Source organism: Falco cherrug, chromosome 4 (genome assembly GCF_023634085.1).
Source record: "Falco cherrug isolate bFalChe1 chromosome 4, bFalChe1.pri, whole genome shotgun sequence".
NCBI classification, from domain to species: Eukaryota; Metazoa; Chordata; class Aves; order Falconiformes; family Falconidae; genus Falco; species Falco cherrug.
The window spans coordinates 70,387,703-70,409,482 of record NC_073700.1 but is presented as its reverse complement, the minus strand read 5'-3'; the positions used below and the strand labels follow the sequence as shown (position 1 = coordinate 70,409,482).

General features: G+C 43.3%; 2 protein-coding genes across 9 annotated transcripts in view; one reads left to right on the top strand and one right to left on the bottom strand.

Moving 5' to 3' along the window:
* PIP4K2A (phosphatidylinositol-5-phosphate 4-kinase type 2 alpha) overlaps positions 1-3,838 on the bottom strand; it is a 115,232-nt gene extending 111,394 nt beyond the window's left edge. Inside the window, exon 1 of the mRNA XM_055706785.1 lies at positions 3,520-3,838. Coding sequence (XP_055562760.1) covers positions 3,520-3,660 — 141 coding nt within the window. The 5' untranslated portion in view covers positions 3,661-3,838. The remainder of the gene's footprint in view (positions 1-3,519) is intronic.
* Positions 3,839-16,429: 12,591 nt separating this feature from the next.
* Positions 16,430-21,780, top strand: part of ARMC3 (armadillo repeat containing 3) — a 99,020-nt gene continuing 93,669 nt past the window's right edge. For 6 of the 8 annotated variants that reach the window (XM_055708341.1, XM_055708340.1, XM_055708342.1 and 3 more), the window contains exon 1: positions 16,430-16,603. The gene's annotated coding sequence lies outside the window, so the exon portion shown is untranslated. Of the gene's footprint in view, positions 16,604-19,271; positions 19,451-21,780 lie in introns of all 8 variants that reach the window. The other 2 variants (XM_055708337.1, XM_027800710.2) reach the window with 2 other exon arrangements.

Here is a 21,780-nt window from a genome sequence, read left to right as displayed (position 1 = left end):
CCTAACAAGCTTTTATCAGAAGCAGGCAACCAACACAATCAAGAGCAGACTCACCATTCATTGTGCCTAGGACTATCATCATAGGCTACAGGAAACACAGAACCTTTGATTTTCATTTTTGGCACAGAGAACAAGGAGGAAAGAATTACTTCCAAAAGCATTAGGCAAAGTTTCACACCACCTTTCTTCCCTCTCCTCCTTCCCACAGTTATTGGAAGTGTAGTAGCAGTGACAATATGGAGGCAAGAGTAAGGATATTATTTACCATATCAGTTGTAAATGAAATATTATTACAGTTATGTTAACTAGCTAAAAATATAGCTTTAAGTCACACCAACCACTGAGTTTATGTATTTGTTTCAGTAGCACAGCCAGATTATCTTTGACACAGGGCAAAATACTGAGATAAGATCAACTTCTAATGATGCATATGCCTGCAAGATCCAAGTGCACTGACAATTAGTCTTTGCTGCTGCAAGTCATCAGTATTAAAATCTCATCTACAAGATGGGACATGGTTGCTTTCCCTTTCACTGGGGATAGCACTAGGATTACTTCATGTGAAGTTTACGTGTTTTCCCCTCACATGCCCTTCTAAGTTATTACTGAATTTGACTGCACTACCAAGCAGGACTTCGCATTAGGTATCTCTACTTCTACCTAAACAACAGCTGAAACCACCAAAGCAATTTGCTTACAGTTTCTTGGACAGGAAAGGTAATTTATAAGAACCCTGGGTTACAGACACTTCCCTGCAGGTCTTTTTCCCCCATTAAGAATTTACACCTTTGCCATAAGGCCTCTGCTTTGTGACACCAATGCTCAAGATCTCCCCTTCAGAGAGTCATGTTTCCTCCTCAGACAGAGGAGTTAAGGAAAATGTTACAAGTACTGTTCCCTTAGATGGAGCTTCTTCACATATTCAATTTAAAAATCTCAAAATCCTCCAAAACACAACTATCAAGTATAGCAATATTTTGGCCCCGAGATCAGAAAGCTAAAAAGCCCGCAGCAAAATCTGCTTTTCCCCTTTTACCTTCACCAAGTCTGTCCATCCAGTATATTCTGACAGGATGCAGCAATGAGGGAACTACATCTCAGCTTCACCATTCCAATACTTATTCCCCAAGACAGTAAGAGTCAGACTACTATTGTCTCGGTAATTGATATACACCACACTTGAAGTGGCCTTAAATATGATTTTTCACATGACTACTATGTTCTAAGTTTATTTAGTTACTATCATCACAAACTATGATCTGTGTTTATTTCCTAGGCTAACCTTTGCTTATGGATTTCTGTTTATTCTGCTAAGAAACCTAAGGGTCCTTAATTCCTGTTTTTAATGAATCCATGCACATAGTTTGTGTTTCTCCCATGAGAAATTCTTATTTGTGGTAACAGAGTCCAACCACACCAAATACTTAAGTTTCATTTGCTGGGCAGTGCCACATCAAGCATTACAAACTGACAGGGTAAGCACATAAGAGAGGAGCCTGCAACACTCCAACACTGCCTTCTTGGCTAAGATAACAGCTTTAGACTTGGACACCTCAAATTAGCTCCCCCCCCCATTCAGAAGGACTTTGCTTCCATGGGGCCCAAAGCATTACTCATAATTACACCTTGCAGCAGAGTAAAGAAATGGAATAGTATCTGCAGAACACACAGTGGATACTTCATGCCCACAACCATCACCTTCATATTAACATGAAGCCGCCATCTCCGAGCCTACTGTATTACTGAGCTTGCCCTTTGAGTCCCCCCAACGAAAGGATTTTAGTTTACAGTTTTTAATTTTCTGTGTATGAACCAGTATGCTTCTTTATTTCTAATGGGAACAGCTACGTATGCCACAGTACATGATCGTAGGAATCATGCACCGTGTTGTGTTTGTCACTATTTAATTTGTTATTCTTTATACTGGAAAGGTCTTTCCTCTGAAAGTAGCGGCATTTCCAGTATGAACACATGTAGCAACAAGCTACTGCAACAGGAAGACCTCTGTTCTCGTCAGAGATGATCTCTCTCTCCCCAGGGAGGCCACCGATAGCAGAAGTCTCACCCTGTAATTATCAGCTTGCTTTCTTTCATTAGAGAGGCCTGTTTGGGAATTTTTCTATGAACAACACTAGCCACTAAAGGAGCAAAAGAAACTCGTGTATTTAAGCCCAATTCTGGCAAACAGCATGTCGTGCACTTCCACATTTACAGATCTTTTCACTTTGTAGATAAGTATCTTTCTTCTTATCAGTTTGCCAATGCTTACAGCTGACCTACAGAAAACCTGAAATCCTTTGTCACCATTTCCTACCGACTCACAGGGCTATCTGAAACAGGCTATTCAACCTCACTGGAGCTTCTCCTCTACCATCCATGCCGTGTTGGTCCATCCAGCATGTCCCCCAGACCACGGCTTCAGGCACTGTGCTGTCTGACACACCTAACAGCGCTCGGCCTCCAGGCTTCGGGCAAAAGCTGCCAAACCATACACAAAGGAGAAAAACCTCACAGGACTTGGATGCGTAGGCAACAGAATTAATACCGAGTTAATACCACTGACTGCTTTGCCTGTTTCACATAGCTGCTACAAAATTTGGAATCTCGGAGTGCACACTGACAGTTATTCTCACAAGCTCTTATGCAGCAACAAGAAGTAGCCCACAGCAACCCAGCATTTGGACAAATGGACTTCGCACCACCAAGAGAGCAAGTTTTTAGCTTAACTGCCCTGACACCTGCTTTTTTTTTTTTTTGTGATCTTTGGGCTCTACACTTTTAACCCGCCACGGTAGCTATTTAAAGATGTAAAGCTGCGACTTGAGCCTTATAATGCTCAAACCATGTGACATCTTTACCCAGCAGTTCAACGTTACAGCACCCGGCACGGAGGCTCTGCCGAAGGCACAGCAGCCCATCATCCGCAGGGTGATATAGCACTCCGCAAATGTTGCAATTCTGCTGCTTTACCACATCAGAAACCGGCCCTCTTCCCCTCCCCCAGGCGCACAAAACCGTCAAGAGACACTTGCTTAAGCAAACTGCGCGGACGACGGTAAAAACTTCCCCAGTCAAGCGCTAATAACCGGGTATTTTTATTTTTTTTAAACCGCAGTACATTTATGCAACGCCCGCCCGCAGCGGCGGGAGCGGAGCGGCTCAGGCTCCGCCGGCAGCACTGCCCTTTCACGGGCGCCACCCGTACGCTGCTTAACGAGCGGAACCGACCGGTAGGCCACCGGCTACCGCAGGCACCCCGCGGCCGGGGCCAGTCCCGCGCCTCCCGGGCAGCCTCCCCCGGCGCCCCCCGCCCGCACCCACCGCGCTCGGTAACGCGCTCCGGCCCCCCCCCCCCGCCGGGGCGGAGGACGACAGCCGGCGGGCGGCTCCCGGCAGCACGTGCCTCCCCCGGTCCCGCCCGTCCCCGTGCAGCCGGCCCCGCACCGCCCCCCCCGCCCGCCAGCTGCCGGGGGGCGATGCCCCGGTGGGGCAGTCGGCGGGCCGAGCCGCGGCGCTTACCGAGTGGTTGACCCCCCACATGAGGACGCTGAGAAGCGGGTCGCTAGCCCGGAACAACTTCACTTTTTGCGCCACGAAGTGCTTTTTCTTGGTCTTGGTTTTACTCGCCATGACGGGCACGATGCTGCTGGGGGCCGCCATGGCGCTGCCGGCGGCGGAGGCGGCGAGCGGCGGGAGAGAAGGGGAAGGGGCGAGTCAGCGCCCCGGCCCCGCGGGCAGGCGAGGGGGCAGGCGGCCGCGGGATGCTGCGCGCATCCCGGCCTGGCCGCCGGTGCCGCGCGCCGAAATGGCCCCGCTCGCGAGCTACGGCCCCGCCCCCCCCGCCCCCCCCCCCCCCCGCGGGGGAGCCACCGCCCGCCACGCACCGCGCCGCCGCGCCCCGCCCCCGCAAGCCGGCGCGGGAACGCCGCGGAGTTTCGGTTCCTGCCGCCCCACTGCGCATGCCCCCCGCGGGCGCGCGCCTGCGCGGGGGGAGGCGGTGGCGCCCGGCGGCGCTCGAGGGGGCCGAGCGGCGGGACTGAGGGGGCGGCGGGACTGAGGGGGCGGGCGGGCGAGGTGCGACCGTCGCTCCCCTCACTGAGGGGAGCGGGGCATTCTGAGGCGAAGCCCAGCTCGGCGGCTGCTGTCTCCCACTCACCACACTCATCTCCAGGTCCTCTGGGAAACTGGAGCTACCATCGTCCTAATCTTTATCCAACTAACCGTACCTGTCGTTACTTTGTGCAGTTTTTGTAATATTTACTCAAGTTTCCGGTTCCCCTCCCTGTAAAGAGGCCTCTAGGAGCAAGAGGGACTCTTTGAGGTGGGACTTTGCCAGCCACCCCTGATCTAGCTCCAGTCTGCAAGCAGAGCGATTCGTTTCAGCCGGCATGCAGCAAGCACTGCAGACTGCCTCCTGCAGAAGTACTGCACCCCTGTAAACAGCACTATTTTTATTCATACCCACAGAAAAAAAAAATTCTTAACTGCTTGTATTGCCACAGAGGACGCAGTCAGTGACAGACGATATCCTGCAAAGGCACCATCTGCCCAACTCAGAAGCATTGCCCACAACACACGCTTTCCTCCGCTGTATAAGGAACAACTTTAATGATAACTACAATCACTGTTCAGGGTCAATACACACAGGTAATGCAGCATATAAGTCTTCTGTGTGTTTACAGTACATCATGCATCAACTTCTGAATCATACAAACTGACCTGCCTGCTGTAGATCTTGCTTTGTTCATTTGCCGATCGTTCAGCAAGGTGGCCAGATCTTTAGGGGAGAAGCAAGAGCAGGGCTGCTCCGTGAGGGTGGACAAACCAGCAGCTGAGGGTCATCCCAGTCCAAGCAGTGCCCTCAGCAATGGGGCACAGTCCCACAGCATCCATGCACAGTGAGCAGGGCCAGGTGTTGGCAACAGCCCACATCAGCAGTCCCAAAGAAGCTGAGGCAATGAACCAGGTCCATCCAGGAAAGCACAACATAGGCACAGGGTCTGTCCAGAAGACAGGGCCAGAAACAGGACCATAGGCAAGCTACATACAATATAGGTGTAAGGTATAGCCAGAATACAGTGCTGGAGACATACCTACAACATAGCTCAGGCAAAGACCTGAACTGACTCCTCCCTGAGCTTAAATAGAGGTCCTGGGTAGAGGGTACTACCAGGTGAGGCTGTTCAGGGTAACTAAGGTCAATAGGTGAGCTCAGGGCGCAGACAGAGACTTACACAGCTGCTCATAAATTTAAAAACTTGTTGCACTACAGGCAGCTGTTCAAGTGTCTCATCCTCTCCGTTTGTCTTTTGCCTTCATGATCTCAATAGCACTTATGTGCTGGAATCCAAACCAGTAGTGTTTAATCTCTCATCTGCATAGAAGTAGTTACTGTTTTTTTATTGTATGGTCCCTTTTCTGCATCTTATGGAGAGTAAGAGAGAACAGAGATGCTATATTTCATTTTTTGTCATTCTTTTTGAGTTTTTTTAGAGCAAGGAGTTACTTAGGAGTTACAGAGACACTAAACTGTAATTTGTGTTCTTGAAAATAGATTCAACAACAAAAAAAACCTCTTATTTCTACTACAGTCAATGGAAGCAGCTGAGCAATCAGCACCTTTGAATAAAAACAGGTCACTTAAAACGCCTAAATATAGATTTGAAGTCAGACTTCGAAAAGAGTTCAGTACCCATTTTATTCCTTACATTATGTTTAGAACATGATATCCGAGCAGAGTGACTAACATCTGTCACATATGTGTCTTTCATCTTCTTTCCAGATCAGATCCATATAGTGAAGCATTTGGGTTTATAAAAGTGTAATAACAAACATTTCAGTAGGTTTGTTATAGGGAAGGCAAGGCTGAGGAACGAAGTTGCTTTTTTTCCAGGAGACTTTCTTGTCATCTTGGCCTAGATTCTAAAGAGCTCTCCCTGCAAATATGAATCCTTACCAAGGAAGGCTGTTTTATCAGAGGAACAAGAGATGTTGACCATAACCTTTACAGCAGAGTTAAAATAAATCAAGGGCCTGGGCTATCTTCATGACAAGGTATGGGGCAAAGATTTGTCCTCTCCAGTTTTGACCACCAAGAACAAGATGGTTGCCTGTACCCGTCTATTCTGTAGGCACCACTGTGGCACAGGTTTTCCACTGAATTCATGAGATACATGCAGCCAGACACAGGGGTCGCTTGAAGAGACAAAACTTGATTACACTTGAAGCCCCACTCCTCTTGGGAAGTCTTTTTCTGGCTGTGCTTTAACTGGAGCTCCAGGCTCTTCCTTTCTCTCAACTGTAACCCTACCCCTTAAAATAAAATTAACCGGAGGATGAGTCTGGGACTAGGCCCCCCAGCCAGTGCCCACAGCAAAAATTTGCCCGGCCAAGTTCTTGCAGCCTGGACTTCCCTTTCAAACCGCTTTCTAGCTCCTCTCCAGCTGGAGCTTTAGGGCTCTCTCTCCCAGTTCTAACACTAACCCTGAGAGCAAACCTAATCTTATGCTAAGCCACAGCCCAGGGTCCCCAGCCATTAACTACACCAAAACATTCTCACAATCTCTTCACAGACCACCTTTTCCTTTGACATGTTCCCTTTTAAGCTCCCCTCCAGCTGCAGCTCTAGGCTGTCTCTGCCTGAATACCCACCTGAACGCTAACACAAATCCTTAGAGCAGGACCCTCCAAGCCAGTGCACTCAATAAAGTGTTCTCTCTGCCGTGTTTTCTCTACCCCATGCCCGTTCTTTTCAAAGCTCCTTTCTAGCTCCACTTCAGCTGCAGCTCCAGGCTATCTGTTTCTCTCCACCTTAACCTTAACCCTCTCACAAACCATATGCTGGGCTTTGGACATGGCCTCCAGCCAGTGCCCACACCAGGAAGTTCTTGCAGCCAAGTTCTCCTTGCAGCCTACACTTCCCTGGGACAGTCACTTTCTAGCCCCAAGCCAGCTGCCGCTCTTGTCTCTTTCTTTCCGTCAGCCATAACCTCAAACTCCACCCTAAACCTGACAGTTATGTTGAGCCTTAAACCAGGCCCCTCAGCCACTGCCTCCTCCTAAAAGTTCTTGCAGCCAAGTTATCTCTGTGGCCCAGCCCTTTCACTAGCAGCTGCTTTCAAGCCTCCCTCCAACTGGAGCTCTAGGCTCTCTTTTTTCCCCACTGCTAACCCTAACCCTCACACTAGCTGTACGCTGAGTCTCAGATCAGGACTGCCAAGCACTATCCAAAAAAAAATAGTTCTTGCAAGCAAGTTCTTCCTGTGCCCCACACTTTCTAGGCCCATTCTAATTGCAGCACTAGGCTCTTTCTTGTCAAATTTAAGCCCAGCTGTAATGCCAACCATAACAGTAGGCTGAGCCTCAGGACAGGCAACCCTGACAAGTTCTCCTTGAGCTGGGACTTCCCCTTCAGAGCCCCTTTCCAACTCCCCTCCAGCTGGAATACCAGGCTCTCTCTTTCTCCCAGCCCCAAATCTAACCCAGACCACACGCTGCAGCCCTCCTTTTAATGCACACACCAAAACATTCTCCCAGCCAAGTTCTCCTTGCAGCCCACCTCTTTTCTAAGCCCACTCCCACTGCAGCTCTAGGCTCACTCTTTCTCTCAACACTAATCCTGACCCTAGCCTGTATGGCAAGATTTTGGTAGCAGGCCTATGGGGGTGGCTTCTGTGAGGAAATGCCAGAAGCTTCCCCCATGTCCAATAGAGCCAATGCCAGCCGGCCCCAAGACAGACCCACTGCTGGCCATGGCCAAGCCCATCAGTGATGGTGGTAATGCCTCTGGGATAATGTATTTAAGAACGGAGAAAAAACTGCTGCAAAAACGGCAGCTGGAAGAGAGGAGTGAGAACATGTGAGAGCAACTATTCCGTGGTCATACACCACGTGGTCAACACCAAGGTTGAAGAAGGATGGGGAGGAGGTACTCCAGGTGCTGGAGTAGAAGTTCCATGGTCTTTACTACAGGCTGCAGGGGAATCTGCCCTAATTTGCTCCATGGGCTGACTCAGCCAAAAGTTGAGCCTTGGACTAGAACTCACCAGGCCAAACAAAAGACTTCTGGCAACCAAATTCTCCTTGCAGCCTATACTTCCAGCTACCCCTTCCTTCCTGCCCCACTGCAGCTGAAGCTCTTGTCTCTCTCAAGCCTAACCCTGACTTTAATCACAACCCAAGGCTGAGCCTCAGACATAGCCCTCAGCCAGTGCCCACAGCAAAAAGTTCTTGAAGCCAGTTTATCTTTGCAGCCCACCCTTCACTTTGATGGGCCTCCTCTAGCCCCCTCCAACTGCAGCTCTAGCCCTTCTCTTGGCTTTCTCTTTTTCACAGCCCTAACCATGACCACAGGGTGAGGCTTAGACCAGGACACCCCACTAATGCTCACACAAAAACATCTCCCCTTCCAAGTTCTCTCTGCACCCCACTGTTTTTCTCTAAAGCTCCTTTGTGACCTCACTCCAGCTGCAGCAGCAAGCTGTCCTTCCCGCAACCCTAATCCTAACTGTATCCCTAATCCTTACTGGAGACTGAGCCTTGGACACAGGCTCTCTTAAGAGAGAGACCTCACAGTTCAGGTCTTCTCTTTGTTCCTTTATGCCTTATGGACATTTTTGTGCATGCGTGTGAGAGGCTTTTATTCATACAGCCTGGCAAAACATGAAGTTGTATTTCAGTTCATTAACAGTTTTTTATAGCATGACACTGTGAGTCTATGTTGCAGGCAGCATTCACGGCGCATATACAGCATTGGGAAATGAAAGACCTGGGACAGTATTAAAAAAACTTCAGAGCTTAGACCAAACCTGGTACAGTGTTGACTGTAATACCTACAGAAAGACATATCTTGGGCAATGTATCTCCACATCCGCATTGATGCTGCACTGCAGGTGAAACCATTTGTTTCACTTCACAGAAAACCTGTGAGCAAACTAACTTAGATGCTGTGATGATGGTCCAGGCACTGACATGAGACTGGAGGACCAAATTATGACAGTACAACTTCCTCTGAGGCTGCAGGAGGTTCTTAGCTGGCTCTTGGATGTCTGCTCAGGATCTGTAGGTTCCAGTGTTGGTAAGAATACTTAAGAAAATAGAAGAGGAGATTAATTCTCTGAGTTACTGCACATTTCAAATCCTGACTGGCACATCCTACTGAACTTCAAAGAAATCCACTCCCCCACAGATATACAAGTGTTTGAGACTCCTTCAGCGTGTCTAGAGTTTTTTGATAACTGCATATAAAGCTTCTGTACTCCACAAGGACTAAACAGGGGAGCGCAGTCAGGGTCAATTCACAGTGCTTGGAAACTTTATTAAATACATGTGATATCATCAGCAGACTAAGCTAATCTTTTTGCAAGCACAGAATGTGCTCTGCCTCTGATGAAGTAGTTTACTATCCTTAATAGAACAGAGTGTATTTGGAAGCTGCAGTGGAGACCAAAAGAAAGATTCTCTGGGCTTGTAACAAGTTGCAAGATAGGCTTGGGGAAAACTGTGTTGTTTTGTCCTAACTGCTTCAGGTTTTTTCTGACATTGGTACTAAAATTTCCACTTCTTTCCACCTCTGGTACAAGATGGTCTCAGCTGGAAGCTGGTAGACAGGGGAGAGAGAATAAGAGAATGATCTAGCAAGACTGTGCTAATGAATGGCTGTCCTTGACTGACTTCATCAAAAGTTAGAATAACTTAACACAAGAGTGTGAGCTCTCACCTTGAGTTTTAAGAAAAGCCTGGGATTAACCATGACTACCAAGCTCACTTCTAAAATCTATTTGCTCTTTTTGATGCTTGCAACAATTTTGTTTAGTATTATTGTTTAAACCTAACACTTTCTAATCAGTCAGAAAATGTTAGGTTTAACTAAATAGTTACTTTATTCCAGTATGACAAAAGTATATAAATCACTTGCTTTTTGTTTCACTGGTCATCAAGAGCAATTCTACTGGTGAGTTAGGGTCTCAAATTTTAAGGAAAGGGATATCACATAGTTTGTAAGTGAGGCTTTGCCTAGCTACTGGAAGGTAATATTTCCCTTTACAATTATTTTCTGCAGCTGCAAAGAACAGAAGGCCCACAGAGTTTCCCTGGGCCAACTGCCATAGAAACTAATTTCAGCTAAGGCAGACTCATAAATTGTTCCATTACTCTATAAATTGGTCTGGGCACATGTCACTTCAAGCCAAGTTACTTTAAATCTAGCCTGTGGTTCTAAAATACTGCCACTTTTTTAAAAGAGCACGTCTTAAAGATATGATGAAAATAAATAATATTTGAAGTGAGTTAATCTTCTACAAGAACATGAAACCTACAAGGATGTCAAATTGTGCATTTCCAATAAAATGGTTAATAAAGACCAGACCAAATATTTTGAAGACAAAGCCTTTCTTTCATTTGTAAAATAGAAAAGGAGAAATAGAAAACCAGCATCTCTTTAAAATGCAGACTCCTTAATTGCTCTGTATTCAGAAGAACTAATACAATCTGTATGTGCGAATGATTACTGGCTATGTATGTTTACAGGCAGAAAGCATTGCCTGCCAGTTTTCAGATGTGCCATCAAGAGCTACAGGATTCACAGAATTTCACATTATTACAGAAGATTCCAAAAAGTCTGTGGAACAAAATTTAAAATACAAAATCAAACGTATTAAGATTAATTTGCAAAGATCAATGTATTAATTTCCTAAGCAGAAAGGATTCTGACATTTCATTTTAAACACTACCAATTTCCTTTTGTTCCTCAGCATGAACCATAGTATATAACCAAAGGTCTGCAAAGAGATTTATCAGCTCCAATCAGAGATCAGGCATCTAACCTAAGTGATGCTTTTGTTTGTTTGTTTGTTTGTTTGTTTGGGCTTTTTAGAAGTGAAAAAATAGACAGCCTACTCCAGCCAAGGCTTAGGACGCTAGTACACCCAGGCATAGTTCCTTTAGTCACAGTCCTAATAGCAGCAGAAGCCAGGACGGATTCTTTTTACCTTGTTCGACCCTCCATAAACAAGACAGCTAAAAGTCTCCCCACAACCAGCACCCAGCAGTAGCAGTATCCATTTTAGTTCAAAGTCAATCCTCCCTAGCCAGAGAAATGCTGAAGCCCAGCTACCCCACTCCCTCTGGGGCCCTCTGCTTCCCTTTTATGACTTCCCCCACTTAGGCAGCACAGCCGTCAGTTCCACCTCCCAGCAGTTTAACAAGCCACAACTGCTAGGTTTTGCAGCTTATACAGTCTTTAAGTGCTAACCCCTTCCTTTTTCTTTAGCAAAAGCCTTTAACCCTTTCTAGGTTTGTAGTGACTACAGCTAAAAGTGCAAGCTGTTTGTGTGCAGTTTTCTAGAGTAACTGGGATTTTCTAGTACCTCTCTGTTGATCCAGACTCCTCTGTTTATCAGGTGTAGTCAGCCAAGAAACTGCAGAAGTGCTCCTTTACACACTCTTGCTCCAGCTAGGGGGTTAGATAGCAGTGTATAAAACAGCACATAAACCCTTTTTTTCCAGCAAATAGATCATAATTAATAGATCTCACTATTAAAATTGTGGTATTTTATGAATGGGATCAAATACACGTAAGCTTAATAAGGGCATTCTGTATATATATCTTGGTGTTTATTCTTCAACTTGAAAGGTATTTTGCTCAACACCAGGTGGTGAATCTCACTTTGAATAAACTATTAATTGCACTTGTCCCTGTCTAAAAGCTGGGTTTTTTTCAAAATATGCTCTTTTTGTTATTGAAAAGATTTAAAGCTTCCTGTATCTGGTTTTAATAACCTTTAAAACGTAAAAGGACACACATTGTAATAATAGATTAAAACATAAAATGTAGTATTTCTTTAATTGCACATCCTTTAATAAAAAAATGCTTGGTGCAGATCTTATCTTAATTTTGTAAACACTGTAAGTTCCATTTTCCTCTAGCTCTGATTTTTATTATTTGTAAAATTTCTGAAGAATTTTACTTCCTGCTACAGAACTTTGCCAGCTTTTTCAATTTGTAGCCCAAGAAATACAGCTTCCTTAGCATATGCCATTTTAGCGTTTCTTGCTTACTGTGGTTAATCACAGGAACTACAATAGCTGAAGAACTGTTAGAGAACTACAGTTGTTCCCACATGTTCTAATTTAGGCAGTTGCCACTGTTCTTGAGGGTTTTGTTTTAAGAGAAGGTTATGTTTGTGCATTCTTTCAGTGTTACAGGACTTTCTAGCATTTTTCTTCTGGAGACATTAAAAAGCTACACTGATGCCAATTAGGTTAGCCCTGTAAAAGTCTCGTGAAAGTCACGGAAAAGTAAGATTCAGTGTTTTCAAAGCTCAGTTTATGAAAACATCCTTTTAGTTTGGATGCCTTCATTTTGGACAGAAAACACCAGATACCAAGACCTTGACCACTGACAACAGTAACTGAATCTTGAAGCTCTAGCAGCGCAGTTCTTGTGAAAACCAGGTCTTACATGTATCTGAATGTTACCTAAAAAAAGTAATATTTAGAACATCTGGCCCTATGTACATTTAAAGAATTCAAGTGGTCAGCATTTCACTAGGCATCAGTTTGCTCCAGACTTCATTCCAGTTCTGAAATCTCCAAAGAAGGAAATCCTGCAATCTTTCCAACATTTGGCCACCCGCACAGGGGAAACATTTTTCCATATATCTAATAACACATCCCTGTGTTCCAGCTTGTGTCTGTTGCTGCTTGTCCTGTCACTGAGCATCTCTCAGAAGAGCCTGGTTCTCTGTGCTCCTCTCCCATTTGGTATTTGGAAGCAACGGTAAGATCTTCCCTTTGCCTTCATTTCTCACTGCTGAACAAATCCAGATCTCTCAGCCTGTTCTCACATAGCATGTCATGACGCCCCATAACCATCCTGGTGGCCTTCCACTGGGATTGCTCCAGCGTGTCAATGCCTGTCTTGTCCATGGTACACAGCACTCCAAATACAGCCTCACAAGCGCTGAATAGAGGGGAACAAGCACTTTCCCAAACAGGTAGCTACACTGTTGCTACAACTCATTTATTCTGTCCCACATGCAAGATCCCAGATCCCATTTGTCCTTGTTGAACTTCACAGGTTTGTGTCAGATCGTTCTCCATTCTGGCCAGATCCTTTGAACAGCAACACTGTCCTCCCAGCATAACAGCTGCTCCCTCCAATGTCATACTGCTTATAAACCTACCGAGAGTACACTCCATACCACCACCCAGGTCATGAATAAAGATATTAAACAGTATTATTCCCACTATGAATCCTTGAGGAATGCCACTTGTATAGGTCACCAGTTCCACTTCATATCGTTGATTACAACTCTTTGAGCACAGTGGTCCAGCTGATTTTCTACGCACGTTATCATCCACTTACAGGGTCCGTGCCTCACTAATTTGGGTGTAAGGAGATAATGGGAGACTGTATCAAAGGCCTTGCTAGAATCAAAGTACACAACATTCAGTGCTCCTCCCTTCACCCCAGAGCAAGTCATCTCATCACAGAAGTCAATCAAGTTGTTCAGGCATAATTTTCCCTTGATAATTCTGTGCTGGTTGTTCCAAATCACCTTCTTATCTTTCCTGTGCTTGGAAACAGCTTGTAGGAGAATTCAGTCTGTAACATTCCGAGGAAGTGCAGTTCAGCTGAGTGGCATGTATTTCCTCAGATTCTCCTTCTTGTCCTTCTCCAAGATGGATGTGAGTTTGTATTCTTTCTTCTTTATGACTTATTTGTTATATATTATTATTTCAATCAATAAAAAAAATGACAATGGGACCTAATATGCTATTAAAGGGTTAGAATCTATCAGGTCTCTCCTTTATAAGAAATTTAATACTCTAATGTAAAAAACCTGCAATATTTAGGTTTCAGTAAATTGCGATATGGTTCTGCTAGAGAAATCTACCCTAGGTAACAATCTCGTCTCGAATTCTTTTGATTTGCATAACAAACGCACATTTTCTAAGAAATATTCTGTAAGAAAATGGAAATTAGGCAAAGTCACTTCCTTAAATCTATTTTAATTACTAAGAAACTGTCCTGATGCCAATAGACATTTAAAATATTATTTTATGTAAAATAAATGTGAATAATCAACTTCATAAACACCAGAATAAGAAAGGAGAGAAAAAAAGAAATTATATAAAGAAAAACTTGTCCATCTTAACTACTTTGTAATTACTATGTAAAACTCACAGGATTTCAGAGAAAATGAAACTAATTTCTCATGAGAGCAGAAGGAAGACTGGTATAAGAGCTGCCCAGACACCAAAAGAGATTCTAGTGACATCTCCAAGAAACTGCATAAAATGTTTTTATGAATAAAAATAAAGGGTTTTGAGTGCATGGTAATGTGCTATATGTGATCGGACTCATCTTTGATATGATTAAACAGCTGCAAGCCACAAGACCGCCGCTGTTTTATGTGAGGCAGTGGTAATGTTTTAGTAAACTGAGCTCAACCTCTTCTTTCTTATATCTGTTTGAAAATACATGTGTATGAGGCCTGATCTACACAATTCTTCTTGTTAATGTTTTGTAATTAAATGAGCAGTGTAATTTTTAATGTAAATAGTTACACAAGTGCAGAGGTTACTACAGCTGCTTATCCTAAACGATTTGACTAGCAAAGGTAGGTTATTTCCTGTTAGAAAAAGCTGCTACACCATAAGACCACCTTTTTACACATATGACATCCTCTACCCTAAGAGATTGTAGTGCCTTGCCTATTCGGGTTTTAAAAAGTAGGTTAAACAAAATAATTGCAGCTATTCTAGAGCTGAGGAAGTGCCTCTTTGCCCAAGGCTTCTTCCTTGGTAAGCTTTAGCAGTGGAGGTGGCACTTCCTGGAAATCATGGGGATGATAAGATACTGCTCAGTCTGCACATGTGGCTTTGTATCAGTAACCAGAGTCCTGGTATGAGATTAATTAGTAGGGAGCATTGCTCAAACAATGTGACGTGTGTGCAGACAAAGCTTTGATCATTATACCATGTCATAGAAAACTTCATAGCAGTCCTCAGCAGCACATCTACCAGGTTTGTTATCAAAGCTAACAGGCTTTACGTTCTCTGTTTCACTAGGGAATCATGATAATATATTGGAATTCAGCTTTGGAGAAAGCCAGTGGTCCCATAGTGAAAAAAGAGCCATTCTAGGCAGGAGCCTGATCAGTTTGTTTGCCCCAAATTGATTGTGTTACATTGCTACCAGAAATTATTCAATATGTAGTGGAGGACTTGGGAAGGCAGATGGGGCCAGGGGTAGTGCCAGCAACATTTACATTGCACATATTGTTTTGACAAGTAAATTCAGGTAGAATTCCCCCATTTTTTGTTTGTAGTAAAAAAAAAAGGTCAAATAATATGAGCCATGCTTTATTTTAAACTTAGTGACACAACATAGGTATGTGATTTATAATAGCTTATAATTGGTTATAAGTGATTCTACATAGGTTTTAACAACTTTTCTTATCAGTTTCCTTTTTTTTTTTCCCCAAAATGATGAAGAATCCAGTTGGTATTTATTTAGCCTGAGAGCAAAATCCAGCAGGGTGGATGTACAGTTGTCATAACACAGAGGAAGGCAGGGTGTAGAATTATCCATGTGAAATACTATAGGCAAAAAGGAATGCCTTTTCTCAACCTAGCTAGTTCCTTTTCTCATATAAAAAGGCATAGTTCTTTTAAAATCAAAGAAGTTACAATGATTAATACCAGGAGAACATCTTGTCTGTGATTAAAATAGGCTTGGTGATTAAGTCATTAGTGAGGGGGAAAAGGACTGAAATCACAGGTGAACAGCTGATACATGCCCAAAGCTGTCTCTACAGTATATGGTTTTACATGTGAAAGGTGGGTAGGATTAGAGTGGCAGAAAATGGAAGGAAAAGAAGACATACCACAAACCACAGCTAATCTGGCCCTCAAATTTCTGAAGCTGTCACTGTTTCTACAATTGCAGATGAAATTGCAGCCACATTTCCTCTGCAAGTCAGGCAGAAAGGACAGCTGAGAAGCTTGCAGACTGCAGAGTAAGAGCAGCGCTGCGAGAGTTTTCATATTTATATAAACGGCAGCTCTTTGATGTTAGGTACTGCACAGTCCTGCAGAAATTAAGGCACCATTCCCATCCTATGCTGAAGAACGCAATGAGGAAGCCAAGAGGCTTTGTTTTGCTCAAAAGCAAAGATAAATAAAGACTGTGTACAAATGAAATACTCATATGTTCCACTTTGTTTTTCAATTCCTTGAGCAAATATATTTTGGTTTGAGCTCAAGCTCAAAGAAACATCTTTGCAGCAGGTGCACACATCCTAGCAAAGATCGAACCCTCCAACCGTTGCTGACCACAGATGCATCCTGTGCAGGCGCACTTTTGTCACATCAAATGGTGACTGTTGTCATGCGGAAGATAAGACCCTCTGCCAATGAGAAGGAACGTGACAGTCTTTGACCACAGATCAGATCTGACTAGAGTGTAAATGGAGCCCTGGAAAGCCAGCTGAGTTGGTCCTCCTCAGAGCAGCAGGTCTGCAGTCAGGGACTCTCCGCTTGGGTCAGGATATCACCCAAGGTAACTCCTGAAGGTTGAGAGCCCTTGCCTTAACAGGTGAGTGACTGCGCGTTCTGGGTTACCCTTCTAAAGCTTAGGAACTTCTGAGTCGACTGTGCAGTAGCAATTCCGTTTGACATCCCAAATCTGTAATCAACCAATGTTGATGGAGCTTTAACTGGTTTATAAAATAAATCTTGTTTGAGTATATTATTTGTCTCAATTTCTAAGTCTCTACAACAGTCTTAAACCCCTAGCCCATAGTAAGGAAGGACTCCCAAGGCCTAAAGACTGTGCTGATTACTAAGTTATAGTATTGGTGACACAGGACCAACACTACACTTACTGTTGCAGACCCTACTTTCAGTTTAGAACCAATATCTACTCACATAAAACTGTCAAAACAAAAATAAAAATCAGACATGCTTAAATATTTGGGAAGGGGAAGGAAACTATTTCCATCCTGCTCACAGTTTGCAGACCACATACTTTCTGTTCAGATTCCTGCTGGGAAGGCTGGGGAGGGAAGAAAACCTGTGGCAGATTGTGGGGTATCTCTGTTCCCAAAGCAGAGGAAACTCCAGCAAATGTAACCGTGTAACCTCACATTTGCATGTCCTTTTCTCTATTATTTTGGCTGCTGAGTATTGCAAAGGAGAGGCTTTAGCCATTCTTATACATGGCAAACAGGTTAGCTCTTTTCACTAATTGGCAGGCAGAATCTATTTTTCAGGATCATTATCTGACTACCAAAGTATACTGTGAAGACAACATTGAAAAAAATTACGAGAAAATATTATTTCTTGTCATTTATTTCTTGCACAATTATGCAGACAAATACACCAGCCAAAAAGAAGGACTGTGCAGGAAAGAGCTGACAAAAAGGGAAATGAGGGAAACAAGTAAATAATATAATAGGGAAGGAGGAAGCAGTGGGTGTTTTCTTTCCTATTCTGCATGCTCTTTGTAACAAGAAAATTACTTTGGAGGTTTAGCATTAGATTAGATATTTAAAAAGGAATAGCAGAGAAAGCATGAATGAGACTGATCTTTTGAAACACACATTACCTTATAAATGAAATCGAATAGCTTCTGCTGGGACAGCAGGTCTCATGAAGTGTGCCATCAAAGTGACCTGCTCTGTCAGAGAGCAAGTCATGTTTCCCTTTTTGCTCAGAGCAAAGAAACAATTTGTATGACTTACCAAGTCAGTATTTTATTAATTTGCTTTCTCATCCATTACTGGGCTATTTTCTACCATTTAGCAGGTTCCTCTTGACTCTGTCCTTCGTCATTTTCACTGGCAGAAAGCAGTATTAGCTTGAAACACATCTCTCAAGGAGAAAGATGTGTTTCTCTAGGCATTTTAGTAAGTCTGAAGTATTGTTTGCTTCCATTAATCTCTAAGGAAAAGTAGGAAAAAAGCCAAGTCTAAGTATCTTTTACATGAGAAACTACAGAAAAATACATGTAATCTTTTGTATATTAATTTGGTTTCTATGAAGAAAATAGTATTTGCATGTCAGAGAACATAGAGTATGGTAAGGGAATGGTACATGCTGTGGTTAGCCCTAACAAGCTGGAGAGGGAAATGCAATCCCCTCTCTTCCACGTATGGAAAGCTACACTGCTCAGTTCTTCATTACATTTTACAAGTATCACAGACACTATCCCCAAAGCACCGTTTCCTGACAGGACCTTCTGTCTAGCTTTAGAGTATCTCAGCTGGTACACAAGGAAATAATACACTGAATTCTTAATGCTATTCCAACTACCACACCACTTGTTAGGTAATAATAGTAGTAATACTTAAATAGTAATTATCAATATAGTAATATTAAAAATTGAAAAAAGAAAAAAATAATTACAAAAGCAGTTAGCAATTTATAGGAGAAAATAAGTAGCCTTTCTGTACTGCAGCTCTGAGATTATTCCCACGTTTAACTGTTTTAAGAACTATGCTTTCTTTAACAATTTTACGCAACAGTCTAACAAAGTGATCCATTAAATATAAGGTGAATATATGATATAGATGAAAATTTACTGCCATGTAAACAACATGAACATAAGGGCTTAAGGCTGATGGCTGAATCAGTTAAAATCTTCAGTTTCTAAAAGCTCCAGCACTGTCCTGGAGAGTTTCATAACTGATTTCCACAGGAGTGGAAAATTTCAGTTTTTAAAGTCTCATCCTGAAAATTGTTCATAAACATGCAAACATATTTTCCATAATTTCCAGGTGAAATATCTCAGGTTTAAAAGTAATGATCAACCTCAGAACTCAACCTCCAATTTGAGGATTTTTTTTTCTTTTTTTCCCCCACATACCTCTGGTACTAAAAGTTCAGCAGCATAAATGAAACCCTCATTGAGTTCACCTGGCAAACTGACTGGGTTGGACCTCAATAAAGAGTTATGGTCACATACCAAGTCCTTTCAGAAAGATTAGATCTGCAATGCAGGTGGTAGTGAAGCGCTGTAACAATATTTTAACCACTTCACTAAGAGTCATTGCACCAAATGTACACAAAGGAAGGAACTGAGGAATAGGAAAGTGTCATTGATTATGTATTTATCACGCGAGCAGAAGTGCACTAGAAAAATATTCAGATAAAAAGAACTACCTGAAAAATAGCTATCCTATGCTAAAACTACTTCAAGCTGATACTTAGAAGAAAATTTGAATAATGACATCTGAAAACTGGTTCTTTTGATTTTCACTCAGAAGAACAATTCTAACTGAGGAGAATTTTGCCCAAAGAAGCACGAGAGCGTTTGGGAGACTTGGGATCTACTTACACTGGCCTTGGCAAAAACATTTTTGTCTTGGAAATTAAAATGAACAGTTTAAAGGAAAGGCCATAGCCCAAAAGGAAGGGAGCACTGGGACCGCTATGGAGTCAGGTACAGCAAGACCTCAGCACACAGCAGGTGACCACACCATGGGAAACTGCTGCAATGGGAAGAGGGAACAAAGGGAGCAAGCTGCAGGCAGCCTTTATGTCTGAAATAAAACAAAACCATGCATCTCACACCTGTAAGGCTAGAAATGACTGGTTTGGGCATTCTTAGTTTCCTGATAAGGGAGAAATTTCCAATGCTTTCGCCCTTTCCAAAATGGACATTTTGCCTTCTGGGCCTTGTTCTGCTGAGAGAAACTGGAATTTTTAGCTGACACGACACATTTGTCCTTTGCTAGGCAGAACCTGTTGTTCTTTTAGGAAAAGGTTTAGAAAGTATCCCAAAGGAAGTTGCTAGTATTATTTGACACATATATTATATTAGCTTTTTAAAGCACAGAACAAATTATAGTTCACTTGTTAATTAACTGATTTTCAGCAGATGGGGAAAACAGACATTGAGAGGTTAGAATAAATTGGCCATATAAGCTAATGGCAGTCAAGAACATGAATCAGTATCTTCTGGCAAACAGGGAACAAGTCTTTGCCAATTGTGCCACTGTGACAATATGGACTTATCTGGTATCATGTGCTCGCTCTCTCTGTGTTTGCCTCCTGCCAAGAGGCACTACCATTATGCCTGCCAGGAGGGCCCTCATCCTGGCTTGTTGTTGACTTGGTCCAGCCATAGTCACTGCTTTGTCCCAGCCCTCTTTACACAATGAGTGACTCTATTTGTCATGTACAAAAAAGCCTCAACTGTTGACTTATCAAGCCTTAAATTCAAGCTTCTTTCTTCACATCATTGTCAGAAGCCTTGCAGACCTGATCCACAGCAATTAGGTTTACTAATGCATTTTAATCCTCAAGTCTTTAGTCACTTTCTAAAATGTCATCTAGTTTATGAGATTATTTATGTGATTCAGATTATTAATTTTTCAAAATCTCTGAATTTCAGCTAAAGCTTTTCTGATATGATGGATGACTGTTCAATACAACCATCTTAAACAGTTTATAATCTTTGACTTGGTCTGCCATCACTTTGTTAAAAAGTGTCAAGTCTTCCCCTTTCAGGCTGGAATCAGACAATCCATTTTGCATGACTCTTTGAATGACACACAACCTTTAAAGACAGTTTAAAAAAACCCTTTCTGATGCACTCCCCTTCTCTGTAGAGGAGGCTTGCTTCATCAACATCTGTGGATGCCAACACTGATACTTAACCCTGCTAACTAGGAGAGATGTCATTTTTGCAGACCCCCTTGGGCTCTGTTTCTACTCAACCAACAGCAGGGCTGATCGTACCTACAGGGACAAGTGCTGGTGGTAAAGAAGGACCTAATTTAGGGTTCCTGAGCATTGATGTCTGAGTTAAAATCTACATCCTTCCTTGGAAACAGTTTTCCTGAACTGAAATAGGAGTATTCAGTTGTCAGCATTTTTCCATGTGAGGGGAAACCCAACTTCTGCGAGTCCCCTCAATCTGCACTGGTTTTGCAGGCACTCAAAGCATTTCTCTTAAGACCACTTGGCCATACTCACTTCTTTCAGGGAAGCAACATACCGTCTGTCAGCTTCACATGAGTTCACTTTAACCCCTAAAAAGTTTAATATGAAAATAACAATTTTATTCTTGACATAACTACAGAAGAAAAGCATCCTTAGAAATACTCAGAAGCTTTCTGGACATGTTCCTAGGCAACTGGCTCTGGATGGCCCTGCTTGAGCAGACGGGTTGGACCAGATGACCTCCAGAGGTCCCTTCCAACCTCAACCATTCTGTGCTTCTGTAATTGCAAGTATAAAATATGTCAGTACCTGTGGATAACTGGCTAGCTGAAAAGGGTCACATAGACATAGTCCAGCTGGCTGGACAAAAATGCACATCGCTCTCAGCTTATCTGAAGTAAAGCAAAATACACTGTCTTTGGCTGTCCTTGTTACACAATAACAGGAAGATTTTGGTGGGAAAAGAATGTTGCAGGTGGGAACAGAAAACTACAGAAGAGAAACTAGGGGTGGGCTTGGTATTTAGGCAACTAACCAATAATGAGCTTAACTTTTGTAATATGTATGAGCTAATTATAAGAAGGCATAAAAGGTGACTGTAAGAGACAATAAACGAAGTCTGCTGATCACTCATATTGAGCGACTGTGTCTTCCCTCCGTCGCGACAAATGGCGCCCGAACAGGGACCAGAGGACATAGGACCGGCGACCCGATAGCGGAGTCCGGACCCGGCGACCCGATAGCGGAGTCCGGGAGCCACGGTCGGCGGAGAAGTTGAGTGCGGTCCTGTAAGCAGCGCAGGAGGCGAAAGGGATATCTTCCCCG